Raw genomic sequence first — 15,844 nt, forward strand, 5'->3', positions numbered from 1 at the left:
CTGCCCCAGTCCCCACTGCTGAACTGATGGGGCCACAGGAATTTGTATTTAACTTCTGGGAGCCACATCCCAGGCCACCTACTATACTGATGGATCCAAAGGAATTTTTATTTAACTTCTGGGAGCCATGGCCCAGGGGCCCCCCTTCCACAGACCCCCACAACCACAGGGCCAAGGTTGTGGGTGAAGAGGCCTTTGTCCTCATCAACATGGTGTAATCTTCCCTGCCTTGGGGATTACTCCACCTGATCCTGACAATAAGTAAATAGTCCCCTCTCTGCCCCAGTCTTCACTGCTGAACTGATGGGGCCACAGGAATTTCTATTTAACTTCTGGGAGCCATGTCCCAGGCCACCTACAGATCCCCACGACCACAGGGCCAGGGTTGTGGGGAAGAGGTCCTTGTCCTCATCAACATGGAATAAACCTGGGGTTATTCCACCTGCTCCTGAAAATAAGTAAATAATCTCCTCTCTGTGTCTCCTGCTGCTGAACTGATGGGGCCACTGGAACTTTTATTTAACTTTTTGGGAGCCACGGCCCATGAAATTACTGTGAATTGGTTCTTAAGGAGTATTCTCTCTGGCCACAGGCCCCCTGCTAAACTGATGGAGCCTGGGCCCTGTACAGGAGGTGACCTATTGGTGGCCTTGGTCACCACCATTGGAACTATTTCAGCACATGCTGCAACCATATTGCCTTACCCCAGTTTGGCATCTTCACCCTGAGCACTAGATGACCTTGTTGCAGCATTGTAGGCAGGGATGATGCAACCCCCGCACATGCATATGGGATCTCAATTATCCCGGTGTCCTATCACATTGTGTCCCCCATTGGATAGTGTCTGCTGTGTACTGTGTACTGCGCATGTGCAGTACACAGGACACACAGATTCTGAAAATAGCCGAAGATGAACGGTGCCTGCGCCATGAGTCCAGGTTCTAGCCCCACCATCCAAGTGGACATAGAGTTGGAATAAAAAGACCCGAGCACAGCGAGGCCGTGCCTGAAGCGTGGCGAGGGGCCCTCTAATATTTGCAGCCCTATGCCCACTTGGATGGTGGGGCAAGCACCTCCACTCACGGAGCAGGCGCCGTTCATCTTCGGAGATTTTCCGAATCTCCTTCTGCTCCATACTGCGCAAGCGCTGCGCCTGCGCAGTACGGGGCGGACACTATCCGATGCACAAACGCTATATGCCAGAACACAGACACCCTTGGACGTGAGGTACAACGTACCTACAGATTCTCCTCCGCCATTACTATCTATCCGCCAGCATTTTTTTATTTTTATTTTTTTATTTCTTTGTTTATTTTTTTATTTTTTTTTCCAATTGAAATGCCTGGCTGTTGCTGTGAGTTTTTTTTTGTTTTTTTTTGTTTTTTTGAAGAGCTGTTTCTTCGTATAAATATTAATCATTAAATGTATTTGTGCGGAGAATTTCCCATTAACAACAGAAAACAATTACAGGTTTGCTTACTTTCACCTGCCAAACCAGGATAATCTCCTTATTTTTTTTTTTCTTTAATGCCTCCAGATTCCGCTTGTTGACACCTGGTTTTGTGCATTTATGTGTTTCTGTCAAAATAACCCTCCAGCTCAATCACGGTAGCAAGAGGCGCTGCGTAAAAAACCCGCTTCTTGCTTCTCGTCAAAACAGATAAATCCCTTTTTTTGACAACAAAAAAAAAACGAAATGCGGAGGGCAAATAAAAACACCAGTTATAAGTGTCTAGTTGAACTATCAAGCTTCTTTTTTTTTTTTCTTAATTTATTTTTTTATATTTATTTTGTGGTGTTGCTACATGAGCGACTTCACCAGCGTACAGCGGAGACATCAATCGAGGAAAAGTTTTGCAACGAGTTAAGCTGAATGGGAGTTTGCTGCAAGGGCTTGGAAAGATACAAATAATTACAGTTATAGAATTTTCCGGCGTTGTTTGCCTTCGCTGCAATTCCCTAAAGTCATTCAATCTGTTCCCTTAGCAGCTTATATCAATTTGCTCCTCCTTCCCGAAGAGTCTGCTCTGCATGTCAATTAGAGATCAGAAGAACTGGAAAGTTGTTGAGTCACTGCTGGGAGGGGTGAACAGGGGTGAGCTGGGCTGTTAAAGGCATTATTTGGGAAGGGCAGCAGAGAGAGCTGAGCTGCTGAGTTGCTGTTATAGTGGGCGGGGGTGGGGGGGGTGGGGGTTGGGCAAGGTGAGCTGAGCTGCTAAATCACTACTGGGAGGGTGAGAAGGGGGAAGTTAAAGTGGTTCTAAAGGCTCAAGGCTTTCTACCTTCATGTATGAAGTTAAAAAACCTTCTAGATGCAGCTCCCACCCCCCAGCACCCCTTATACTTACCTGAGCCCCATCACAATCCAGCGATGTGCATGAGAGCAGCGGTTCTCCCAGGTCTCTCTCTCTCTCTCTCTTTCTCCTCATTGGCTCTTGCTGCAAGGAATGGTGCTCAGAGGTGGGTAGGAGTGGAACCAAGGAACGGTGCTCAGAAGTGGCTAAGGGTGGAACCAAGGAATGGTGCTCGGAGGTGGGTAGGGGTGGAACTAAGGAACAGTGCTCGAAAGTAGGTAATGGTGGAACCCAGGAACAGTGCTCAGAGGTGGGGTAGGGGTAGAACCAAGAAACAGTGCTCAGAGGTAGGTAAAGGTGTAACTAAGGAATGGAGCTCGTAGGTGGGTAGGGATGGAACCAAGTTACGGTGGTCAGAGGTAGGTAAGGGTGGAACCAAGGAACGGTGCTCAGAGGTGGGTAGCGGTGGAACCAAGTGGCGATGCGCAGAGGTGGGGTAGGGGTGGAACCAAGGAATGGTGCTAGGAAGTAGGTAATGGTGGAACCAAAGAACGATGCTCAGGACTGGAACCAAGAAACGGTGTTTGGAGGTAGGTGGGGGGGGGGGGGACCAAGGAATTGTGCTTATATGTGGGTAGGGGTGGAACCAAGTTACCGTGCTCAGAGGTAGGTAAGGGTGGAACCAAGGAATGGTGCTCGGAAGTAGGTAATGGTGGTGTCTATAAGTAAGTCCCACAAATGCAAAACTTATTTTAAGAACATAAACTTGAAAATAAAACCCAAAATCAAAGTTCAGCTCTACATTGTGGCCTCACCTGTTGTGAAGGTTGTAGAGATTTCCTTGCTTTTCAATGACCCTCTAACAGCATAGATTTTTAGTGTGTATTCCGTAGCCGGCTGAAGTCCAAAAATATCGTGTTCCACCGTGTTTCCTGAAACGGTCACATCCATAGAAGGAGCTGCAATAAAAAAAGAGATGGATATTGTTTAGTGAAATCATCCTTATAATGATGCATTGGAATAAATCAGTTCATGACCGGAGGCCACTGGTGCCTGGATGCCAAGGCCAAAATAATCAGCATTCACATGCCAGTTAAAGTGGTTGTAAACCTCAGACACAAAATATGAAGAAAGCATATCCCTCTATAGTGTGTGTGCTTGTCTCAGTCCAGAGCACTAAGTCTAATTTCTGTCTGCTGCTTCCTTCTTCTGCTATTAGCATGAGTCACTTCTGACAAACTTTCTGACACCAAGAGAAAAAAGCTGACATGGGAGGGGGCTCCAGTACACAGCCTGTGGTTGACAGCCTCAGCTCTGTTCCTGTGTGCTGTGTGTGTGTGTGTGGGGGGGGGGGGGGGGGGCTGGGGCTGTACTGTCCCTGTAATTAGCTCACTGAGCTCTCCTCAATAAGCTCACTAAGCTCCGGGGGGTGGGGCAAAATGCATTGGGGGTGTGGCCTGGCGGGATCCCAGGCTGAGGTTGCCATTGTAATTACCAGTTCAGTACTCTGTAGATGTGCATCACTAAGGGTTCCATCCTCTTTTTCCCTTAGTGATCACAGGAGATCACAGTGATCACTACTCCCCATATTGATTGAGCCTGAGCGGTACACTAACTTATCGTGGAACCCTTACATATATGCAGTGAAGTGACTGACCTCAGATATTAAACAAAACCTCCCACATAATTTCTACCTGTTTACCTGCAAACCCTCTTTCCTCTACATCTGTTCAAAGTCCATAATTTACAAAGCATTTCTGAGCTTCAGAAGGCAGGAGGCGGGGATCTAACACCACACACCATAAAGCAGGGAGCTGAGTGTAATCTGAGACCAGAGTGGATGGAATGGACACACCCCCCTCTACACAGTCTCATATTAAAACATGCACATCTGAGGTTGTTAATCTCAGGCTGTTTACTGGAGCTTCTGCACCCAAACTTCTGGTACTCTGTGATGTCGGCCTAACCTGGTCTGGAGAAGAGCTGGAAGCTACACAAGAGGTCAGCTGTTGCCTCTCACAGGAGGATGATGTTTACCATCAGCATGGGGCATCGTGCTGGAGGATGGTGATTAATGCCGCATACACACGATCGGAATTTTGGTCGGAAAATGCTCTGATGGTTTTTCCGACAGAATTCCAACAGGATTTCGCTCAAGCTGTCTTGTACACACACGGTCACACCAACACGTACGACGGGACTAGAAAAGGGAAGTTCAATATCGAGTAGCCAATAGTTTCCATCTCATAGTTGAATCTGAGCATGCGTGAGTTTTTGCACGTTGGAATTGCATACACACGATCAGAACATGCTCTCAAATTTTTGCTGGCGGGAATTCGGCCAGCTAAATTCCGATGGAGCATACACACGGTTGGATTTTCCAATGAAAAGCTCTCATTGGTCTTTTGCTGGCCGAATTTCCGATCGTGTGTACGCGGCATAACGGATTGAAGGTGGGAAGAGGTTGAACCTACTTACCATTCTTCGCGGAGTAGGAGATCACATAACTGTCCACAGAGGCCAGAGAAGGTTTCCACAGTGCCAGAGCCTCAGACTCTGTGACATTGACGGCACGAAGTGCTGATGGACTGTCAAGAGCTGAAAAATAAGAGACACAACCACGTTAGGCATTGCCACCAATACTAAATAAAATGTGAATGTGTCTTTCTTGGCAGCGCAGATTTACGACAGTTCCTTTACAAATATTGTTGAATGTTCATATCCTTATGATTATTTTAAACTGAATGGGACACTTTTCCACCCACTGCCACCAATGAAGGGGCAATATTCCTCCCACTGACACTGATGGCTTACTGTTGCTCCCAATGACACCAATGATGAGACATTGATTAGTCCCACTGACAATTTCATCCCCCACTGGCCACAGCCTGGCCCCCCTCAAGTCTGAAGAACGGTAAACTGGCCCTTTAGAAAAATTGGAGACCCCTGTTCTAGGGCAACCTTTCTCAAGCTTTATATTTCAGAGGAACTCTTGAAATAATCTTTAGGTCTCAATGAACTCCTGCTAAGATCACTTTATTGGATGTCAGTGGGAAGAATGTTCCTTATATTGGTGGGCAGTGGGAAGAATGTCCCTTATATTGGTAATCAGTGGGAAGAATGTTACTTACATTGGTGGGCAGTGGGAAGAATGCTCCTTACATTGGTGGCCAGTGAGAAGAATGCTCCTTTCATTGGTGGTCAGTAGGAAGAATGTGTCTTACTTTGATGGTCAGTAGAAAGAATGTTCTTTACTTTGGTGGTCAGTGAAAAGAATGCTCCATACATTGGTGGTCAGTGGGAAGAATGTCCCTTACATTGGTAGCCAGTGGGAGGAATGATCCTTACATTGGTGGTCCTTGGGAAGAACATTCCTTACGTTGGTCATCAATGGGAAGAATGTTCCTTAAATTGGTGGTCAGTGCGTAGAATGCTCCTTATATTGGTGGGCAGTGGGAAGAATGCTCCTTACATTGGTGGACAGTAGGAATAATGCACTTTACTTTGGTGGCCAGTGGGAAGAATGCTCCTTACAATGTTGGTCAGTGGGAAGAATGTCCCTTACAATAGTGGTCAGTGGGAAGAATGCTCCTTACATTGGTGGACAGTAGGAAAAATGCTGTTTACTTTGGTGGTCAGTGGGAAGAATTTGCCTTACAATGTTGGTCAGTGGGAAGAATGCCCCTTACATTGGTGATCCTTGGGAAGAACGTGCCTTACATTGGTGCTCAGTGTTAAGAATGCTCCTTATATCGGTGGTCAGTGAGAAGAATTTACTGACAACTAAAAAGATAACTGGTGTCATGCAGCTGGCTCTGCCAAATGGTGTTGGCCCCAACACTATGCAGATACCATCAAATGGGAGGTCAATTAGCCACAACTCAAGGAACCCCTAGCAACCTCTGGAGGAAATATAATGTTCCACTGAACCCTGGCTGAGAATGGCTGTTCTAGTAATCCTAAGAAGTTCATAAATTATACTAACTAGGGCAGGGGTGCTCAACCTGTGGCTCTCCAGCTGTTGTGAAACTACAAGTCCCATCATGCCTCTGCTTTTGGGAGTAATGGTTGTACTTTTCAGCCTTGCCATGCCTTATGGGACTCGTAGTTCCGCAACAGCTGGAGAGCCACAGGTTGAGCACCCCTGAACTAGGGTATGCTCTAATGTTTAACCTAAGATAGTTGTGATTAACAGGCACTGTAACTAGCTAATTTTGTTATATCAGAAGTCTCCAATCTTACTAAACAAGCTAGCTGATGCCCCATTATTGGTATCAGTGGGAGGAATTCTTTAACCATACGTGGTGCCATATGCCTGGCTGTGCTTTGTGGCAGAGCTGTGCAAACCTCAGAACAGGATTGACAGGAATACAAATCCCTTGTCAGGTAAAACTGATCCCTTATTTGTATTTCATCTATGTCTTTAGCTGTTTGCCTGGAGGACAACTTTAAAGAGATGCTTTGTTTCATGGCTTGTCGTTATTATGTTGTGTTTCAACACGTTTGATCTTTTTGGATGTGTGAAAATAAACACATACTGGAGGTTACTATGTAAATCTATGGATAAACCCTATACAACATACTCATAATTATTATTATATAGGAGAGCAAAGAACTTGTAAAGGCGTGGGAGTATATTGGAGTCTTTTGAGAAGGCTGTTTGGAGGACTCCTGGAGTGATCCTTTGGCAATTTAGACTTGTTCCTGCATGCTTACTATCACCAGGACCCCGTTATAGATCTTTGCTATATATCCTAATGATGCAGATCTATGGTGGGGGAAATTGCAAATTGTCCTCACCCCACTGGAGGAATCAACTTCAATTCTATAGAAGTAACATGTTTTTTTCAGGATTGTGAAGACATCTAAATTTGCTGACTGGTGGGTGGTTGAGGGTCTTATATTTCTGAACAGTTGATATATGTACTTGTAAGGACTATAAAACACAATATAATGTAGTAATAAGTACTATTTTGAATAAAAGATATTTTTTATGATATGATTCATGTTTATATGCACTCATTTTGTCATCTCAAAAGTCCCCTGTACATTAAGAAAAAACCCTCCTGTGGTATTTAGAAGGTTCCAAAACTAAAGTGGCCACTAGTATCTTGTCTTCCTTCACATTAAGGAATACATGACTCGTTTTTACTTGTTTTGATCTTAAAGCAGGATGGATGTTCCATTTATGAACTTCATCCTAAAATGTGTGATCCTCAATATTTCTATTTCAGAATGCTTCCTAAAGTTCTTCGAAATTATCAACTTCTGTTTTACGCTGCTAAAATGAATACAACTTCATGGACACCAGCTTAGGAGCTATGTACCTGTGGTCAGAGAACCAGAAGCGGGTTGGCTTTGTTCACTTCCTTTCACGGAGACGATGCTTACAAGGTATTCAACTCCCGGCAAGAGGCTGACCAAGGTGGTTTGTGTTCTTGATCCATCGACTTCAACTGTGCTACTGGCCCCTGATAAACAAATGTAAAAAAAAAAAAAAAATTTAAGGTTATTGTACAGTTTTTTTTGTTTGTTTATTAAGTTGGCTTTATGGGTTTCATCATTCAGTTAGGGCCCCATACACACAGCCTTATACAATTTATGTGGGATCTTGCTGGAACCACGGACTTGTGGTTGTGAGAAGAATAGGTGTGATAAGACAGGCCTAGACTTCATTATCCACAAGAAACTTATGTCGCATACACACGATCATAATTTTGGTTGGAAAAAGCTCTGATGGTTTTGCCAACAGAATTCCGATAGGATTTCGCTCAAGCTGTCTTGCATACACACGGTCGCACCAAATTCCGACCGTCAAGAACGAGGTGACGTACAACACATATGACGGGACTAGAAAAAGGAAGTTCAATAGCCAGTAGCCAATAGCTTCCGTCTCGTAGTTGAATCTGAGCATGTGTGCATTTTTGCGCGTCGGTATTGCATTTCGGATAGGAACTTTTTCCGACTGAAAAATTGAGAACATGCACACAATGGAGCATACACATGATCACATTTTCCAACCAAAAGCTCTCATCGGTCTTTTGCTGGCCCGAATTTCCGATTGTATGTACACGGCATTACTCTACTGTATTTGTAGCTGCTTTTTTTAATTTAAGGGTGTAGTTCCTCTTTAAAGCCATTTTTTTTCATAGCGTAGGGAATGGTAAAGCCATGTCAGGAACTTTTTTTTCTGCCTGTGTCCCAGGCATTTACCTTCACTTCCTGTCCTGGAAAACACAACAGGATGCGGGGAAAATCTCTCTAAAGTGACGAGAGTTTATCTGTTAGACAGTTGTCACTGGAAGGTGTCCCTATTGGAAGATATCTGATTGCCTCCTGTTCTGGTGACCACTGTAAAAATCTAAAATTTTCCACCACTTTCTTTCATGGTCACCGGGAAAAATAAAGAAAGTAATCTCCCCAGTGGAGAAAGAGATGGCAATAAAATGGAAAACTGTATCAAACACGTACTGTAATTTTCCTTCCCTGGCACCAATCCATAGGAGCATACATGTGGTAGTATGCTGTCATGTTGGCAACAGGAAAATGGAAAATTGTATCAAATATTTACCAAATTTTTCCTTTTCTGGTGCCAATCCATGGCTGCATACATGTGAGTATGCTGCCATGTTGACCCCAGGAAAACAAAACATTTATGAAATACTTACCAAAATTTTCCTTTCCTGGGGCCAATCTATGGCAACATACATGTGGTAGTATGCTGATATGTTGGCATCAGGAAAACAAAAAATTTATCAAATACTTACCCACATTTTCCTTTCATGGGGCCAATCTATCGCAGCATACATGTGGTAGTATGCTGATAGGTTGGCATCAGGAAAACAAAAAATATATCAAATACTTACCATAATTTTCCTTTCCTGGGGCCAATCCATGGCAGCATACATGTGGTAGCATGCTGCCATGTTGGTGCCAGGAAAACCTAAAAATTATCAAATACTTACCAAAATTTTCCTTTCCCGAGGGCCAATCCATGGCAGCATATATGTGGTAGTATGCTGCCATGTTGACGCTTGAAAAACAGAAAATTGTATCAAGTACTTCCTGTAATTTTGCTTTCCTGGTGCCTATCCATGGCAGCATACATGTGGTAGTGTGCTGACATGTTGGTGCCGGGAAAACTAAAAATGGTATCAAATAATTACCGCAATTTTCCTTTCCTGCCGCTATTCCATGGCAGCATACTACCATGTGCATGCTGTCATATTGGTCCCAGGAAAAATAATTTGTTTCCCAATAGGTCTTAGTACAGGTCAAAGTTGTTGGACAACCCTGGCCTGAGTATGCTTTATCTCTAATACATGAAAGATGCTTTAACTTACCTCCAGCCACAGGAACATATGTGATGATGAATTTGTTCACTCGGATTCTTGGAGCTAGCCAGGTAACTTTGGCAGATTTCTCAGTGATATCAGAGAAGGATAGTCCTTGAGGAGATCCCAAAGCTGAAGATAAAATGAGAATTAGAAATGAAACATACAGACTCAAATTTTCCAGGACAATTTTGGAAAGTGCCTTCAATATCCTGACTCCAACCTCATTGAGGTGCCTGCTACTTACATAACATTATATAAAATATTAGCACAATTAATCCTAATGATGTCCACCTAATGGCATCCTAATGGTGTCCACTTTTGAATAGAAAAGTGGATGAGACTCCATAGATATTTTAGAATGTGTTCATTTATAACATTACAACATGTCCTTTGATATAATTCCACTGGACCACTGTAGCTATCTCAAAAAAAGAAAAATAGAACGCAGTCAATTCTAGACCCACTAAGAATATGCTCAATGTTATTTCTAGCTGCTCCAGGAGCAAAATTCGTAAAGCATATAATCTTGTTAAAGTAAAATAAACACAAGCGTTTTGCAAACAATTTACATTTCGGAAACTCTCTTAAGCTCCACACTAGCCAGATATATTCATGACGGTCTTCCAAAATTCCCAAAAACAAAAGCCCCTGCCAATCTTAATCTTAATGTTGTAGTTAGGTAAATCTAAAACAGTTCTCAATTTCAACAGCAGCCTGAACGTTAAGGATCTGTTTGTTTAAAATCTGTCCTAAACAATTTGTTTTCTGTGTCTTTTAGATGTTTTTTTATTTATTTATTTTTTTATACTTTATTCTTCCCTCTTTCTGAAGAAGATTTTGAGTGCAAAAAGATAGATTTTTTTTTTCTTTTCAGTCAGCACAAGAAGCCCACACAAGTCAAGTCCATTAGTTATGGTGAACAAACCCAAACAAGCCACTTTAAAAGGTTTGATGGAGGACTGCCAGTGGCGTAGAAGAAGCAAAGGGGTATTTGGAAAGAAATAGTCAGCAGGGAAAAAAAAATGAAAAATAAATACAAAAGATATTTACCAGCTCCGAAATTTATCAGGTTAGTTAAAGCAGAAAAAGAGTTGAAAAAAAAAAGATGTAATGGAATTCTTCAAAACGATCAAGGTTAGCTCTTCCCAGGGAATAGGGTAAATTGGTGATGTTCCTCCATTTAAGCATTTAGAAAAACAAATCTGATCATTTATTTTCTGCTGACGCATCGAAGACAGAGAAGGGTATACTTAATTTTCTTTACAGCTAAATGCCAAGTGTCCCAGTGGGAGGGAAGGCTAGCTTCCCATAGATAAGGATCTAAAGATATAGATCTTTTCAGAAAAGAAGGCTTCACCAGTCACCACTCTTTCTGGGCATTGGGATGCGTAACTTGATATTTAAAGCAGAACTTAAGGCAAATATAGAAAAAAAAAAAAAAAAATAAATGCCTTTAAATGAGTTATACTATCTTATGCATTTGGAATCATCGTTAAACTACAGAAAAACAGTGAAGATTCTCGTTCATCGAGGTCATACTATTTCTAGAAGTAGTTAGACACATTCAATTGGATTTGTTCTGTAGTGTTGAAGACTTTTTGTAGCTCGCCCAAACCACTTCTTCAGTTCTAATGAGCATCAGGGACATAGTCCAATATTTATATCCACGCTGAGTTATGCACAAACACCTAAATCCAATCACTATGGAATGTGTCGTGGCAGATGTTGATGGTCTAAAAACAAGATGGAGAGTGTGAAAGTTGATACCACCCTATTTTAGTTACATAATTCTAGGGTGCTGTCAGGAAGGCTTCATATGTGTTATTTCTTGGGACACTCCATGGGGAGCCTTACATTTTATCATATCCTGAGAGCAACTGTGGGGGAGCCTCTCTGCTATCATCTTCAGAGGAGCCTTTAATCTCAGCATGCCTTAGGAGCCCCTGAATAGGAGCCTCTAATCCCAACATACTGTGGTAGCTTCCACAGGGAAACCTCAAATCCTAGAGTACCTTGGGATCCTCAAATCCTAGTATGCTCTGTGAGCCTCTGCAGGGGCGCCTTAAATTCCAGCATGCCCTAGGAACCTCTGAAAAGGAGCCTTTATTCCCAACATACTGTAGGAGCTTCCACATGGAAGCCTCAAATTCTAGAATACATTGGGAGCCTCTGCAGGGGAGCCTAAAATCCCAACATGCCCTAGGGGCCTCCACTTTTGAGCCTGGAATCCTAGTATGCCCAGGGAGCCTTTGTATAGAAGCCTCTAATCTCAAAATACCCTGGTAGCTTCCACAGGGAAGCCTAAAATCCTAATATATCTTGGGAGCCTCAAATCTTAGCATGCTCTGCAAGCCTCTGCAGGAGAGCATTCAATCTTATTATGCCCTGGGAGCCACTGCATAGGATTCTATAATACCAACATACCCTGGAAGCTTAGACAGGGAAGCCTCAAATCCTAATATAGCCTGGGAGCCTGAAATCTTAGTATGCTCTGCGAGCCTCTGCAGGGGAGCCCGAAAAATCCCATAATGCCCTTGGAGCCTCTGCATAGGATTCTCTAATTCCAACATACCCTGGAAGCTTCCACAGGGAAGCCTCAAATCATATTATACCTTGTGAACCTCAATTCTTAGTATGCTCTGCAGGGGAGCCTTAAATTCCACCATGCCCTGGGAGCCCACCGCATAGGAGCCTCTAATCCCAACATACCCTAGGAGCTTCCACGGGAAAGCCTCAAATTCTAATATACCTTGGGAGCCTCTGTAGGGGAGCCTGAAATCTCAGCATGTCTTGGAGGCCTCCAAAGATGAGCCTGAAATCCTAGCAAGTCCTGGGAGCCTCCACAGGGGAGCCTGAAATCTTGGCAGTGCATGCAGGCCTCCTCAGGGGAAAAAATCCTAGCATGCCCTTGTTTACAACATTGATCTTTTTCAGCATGCAAATATTTGTAAAATATACAATGTGGTTCTCGTACTGAAAGGTTTGGAAACCTCTGATCCAGAGTAACACCAAGTTATACCAACAGATACTGAAGCATTGCATAGCTGGATGTAGGAAAGGGTATAAGCCTGGATGGGTATTCTGAGGTGGACATTTATGCCGCATACACACGGTCGGATTTTCTGACGGGAAACAATGGATGTGAGCTTGTTGTCGGGAAAGTCCGATCATGTGTATGCAGCATAAGAGAACCAATGAAAGATGTACAAAGATGTCCCAAGCTGGTGCAGAGAGAGGGGGGCCAAAATTGTAAACTATGATGATAACAGTTCCAAAAAAAAAAAGACAACTTCTCCTGCACTCTGGTGTCTCGGTCTTCAAAGTGTGATACCGACAGTTTAAGATGGTAGTGAAAAAAGGTCTTGCAGCCCTCCTTAGAATATTGGGTATTCAATTACCGGAGAAAAACAAAACAAAAAAGGAAGGCGCACTGACCTAGTGCATTACCATAAATAGAGCTTTATTGAAAACAGAACAAATAGCAAAATGGCTACTCACAAACGAGTATTGATAAAAGGCATAATCAATACAATTGGATCCATCGCACCGAACATCGACACATCCAGATCTGATGTCAGATGAATTGATGAATACCCCAGCGTAAACGGCTGACGCGTTTCAGGGGAGAACCCCTTTCTTCAGAGCCAAAACAGGCAATGGTTCCTCGCTGGAGGCTAGCGTTCTATATATGGAGGTTTCTGAAAGCATGTGGCCTGAAGGTCATGGCGCTCCACCCACAAAAACAAAAACAAAAAAAACACAACAGCACCAATCTCACTTATTGTAATTTTGATTTCTTTACAGGTCTAGTTTTAATTTGATTTTAGTTTTACTTTTAATTTAAATAAAAAATAAAATAAAAAAATAAAATGTAAATAAAAATAAATAAAAAATTATATATAGTATAGATATTTGAATAAATGAATAAAATAATAAATAGAGTGGTATATAAGTGAATGGAGGAAAAGGATTAGTGGATACAAAGTGTGTCTATATGAGGTGTATATATAAAATAATATATATTTATATATTTTTATATAGAAGAACGTTATTCGGATAAATCTTTTATATATTTTTTGTATATATTTATGTATATATATTTTTCCCATATTTTTCCTATATATGCATATATAGGAGTGCAGGCATCAACATAAGTATCCATCAGTCTCCACATTAATATTCACACAGGTGTCCACACTGGTGTATAAAAAAGGGGGAAGTCTTACCTAGTATAAATATATACCTCACTTTCTTCCCCGCTTGATTCGTGGCTGGAGCGCACCCAGCCTCATATAGCATAAGCATCCCATTCGGGGTGGCCGGAAGTTGCGGGTGGAACGCATTTCCACCCGCACTTCCTGCTATATGAGGCTGGGTGCGCTCCAGCCACGAATCAAGCGGGGAAGAAAGTGAGGTATATATTTATACTAGGTAAGACTTCCCCCTTTTTTATGCACCAGTGCGGACACCTGTGTGGATATTAATGTGGAGACTGATGGATACTTATGTTGATGCCTGCACTCCTATATATGCATATATAGGAAAAATATGGGAAAAATATATATACATAAATATATACAAAAAATATATAAAAGATTTATTCGAATAACGTTCTTCTATATAAAAATATAAAAATAAAAAAATATATATTTTTTTATATATACACCTCATATAGACACACTTTGTATCCACTAATCCTTTTCCTCCATTCACTTATATACCACTCTATTTATTATTTTATTAATTTATTCAAATATCTATACTATATATAATTTTTTTTTTATTAAAAAATTTTTTTTTATTATTTATTTTAATTAAAATTTAAATTAAAACTAAAATCAAACTGAAACTAGAACTGTAATGAAATCAAAATTAGAATAAGTGAGATTGGTGCTGTTGTGTTTTTTTTTTTGTGGGTGGAGCGTCATGACCTTCAGGCCACATGCTTTCAGAAACCTCCATATATAGAACGCTAGCCTCCAGCGAGGAACCAATGCCTGTTTTGGCTCTGAAGAAAGGGGTTCTCCCCTGAAACGCGTCAGCAGTTTACGTTGGGGTATTCGTCAATTCATCTGACATCAGATCTGGATGTGTCGATGTTCGGTGCCATGGATCCAATTGTATTGATTATGTCTTTTATCAATACTCGTTTGTGAGTAGCCATTTTGCTATTTGTTCTGTTTTCAATAAAGCTCTATTTATGGTAATGCACTAGGTCAGTGCGCCTTCCTTTTTTGTTTTGATAACAGTTCCTCCACATCCATGCCCCTTCACCAGAGTCAAGAAGATATGATGTCTGTGTTACTGATGTGGAAAAGTTGTGGAACCTCCACATTCTAGTTACATAATCCCATCCTTGGTGTCAGGGATGCATAGGTGCTAATCATTTGAGTTGCATGGCTGAAAGGGGGTAATTGCTGTCAAAATGCTGGCATAGCCATACGACTTGAAGCCTTCCTTACACTAACGGGGCAGTTTCAGAGCTTTCACACCTCCCATCTTGTAGTTGGACAATCAACATCTGCCTTGACAAATTCCATGGTGGGTCAGTGCTACCTATGTCGATATACGAAGGTTCTTCAAAAAGTTTCCACGCTTTTTAAAACTCTATTAAATATAAAAAAGCGCAGAAACTCTTTGAAGCCCCCCTCGTAAATGCTGTATTACTGTATGTACCTGACACTGCTTGTTGTAAAAAATACAAATTCTTTTTTAGAATTATTCCTGTAATGAACACATGGCTGCATTATATCATTTTTTTTAGATTTCCTTACAATGGTGCTTAAGCATCTTCTTTTTTTTTTTTTTTTACTTTAGCTTTTTCCATCTAAGATCCTCACACCTTTAAATTTGCAGCAAATTTCACAGTGAGAAAAAAAATTAAAAAATAAAACAGGAAAACAACAACACTGTGTTTAAATCAGACAACTGGGTTTGACAGGCTGATACTTTGATATCAAGAATGAATAATTCCTGTTATTTCGGTCATTGCTATGTTTGAACCAACGGGCTATGCAGCGATGATTTTCAGTTTTGCAAACAAGAGAGAGAGGAGAAAGGCGTTTAATTATACATGACTCGGATCCAGTTGCATGAGAGCGATAGTTATACAGCCACCTGCGGAGGAAAATGATATATTAGCAGCACTAAAGATGATTGGTGGACAGCTGAAGATTTCCAGGAGAGCACCTGAGACAGAACAAAGAGATGTTT

The 15,844-nt window shown here is 41.9% G+C and overlaps 1 protein-coding gene across 4 annotated transcripts in view; it reads right to left on the reverse strand.

Annotated features, from left to right (window-relative positions):
- The window catches only part of TNC (tenascin C), a 209,848-nt gene that overhangs the window by 57,924 nt on the left and 136,080 nt on the right, over positions 1–15,844 (reverse strand). For all 4 annotated transcript variants that reach the window (XM_077467926.1, XM_077467899.1, XM_077467830.1 and 1 more), the window contains 4 exons: positions 9,638–9,760; positions 7,622–7,765; positions 4,773–4,892; positions 3,110–3,253 (listed from right to left, as the gene is read on the reverse strand). In XM_077467926.1, the coding sequence (XP_077324052.1) occupies positions 3,110–3,253; positions 4,773–4,892; positions 7,622–7,765; positions 9,638–9,760 (531 nt within the window). The remainder of the gene's footprint in view (positions 1–3,109; positions 3,254–4,772; positions 4,893–7,621; positions 7,766–9,637; positions 9,761–15,844) is intronic.

The sequence above is a fragment of the Lithobates pipiens genome, unplaced genomic scaffold, assembly GCF_037356315.1.
Source record: "Lithobates pipiens isolate NorthernLeopardFrog02 unplaced genomic scaffold, aLitPip1_a1.2 Scaffold_1, whole genome shotgun sequence".
NCBI classification, from domain to species: Eukaryota; Metazoa; Chordata; class Amphibia; order Anura; family Ranidae; genus Lithobates; species Lithobates pipiens.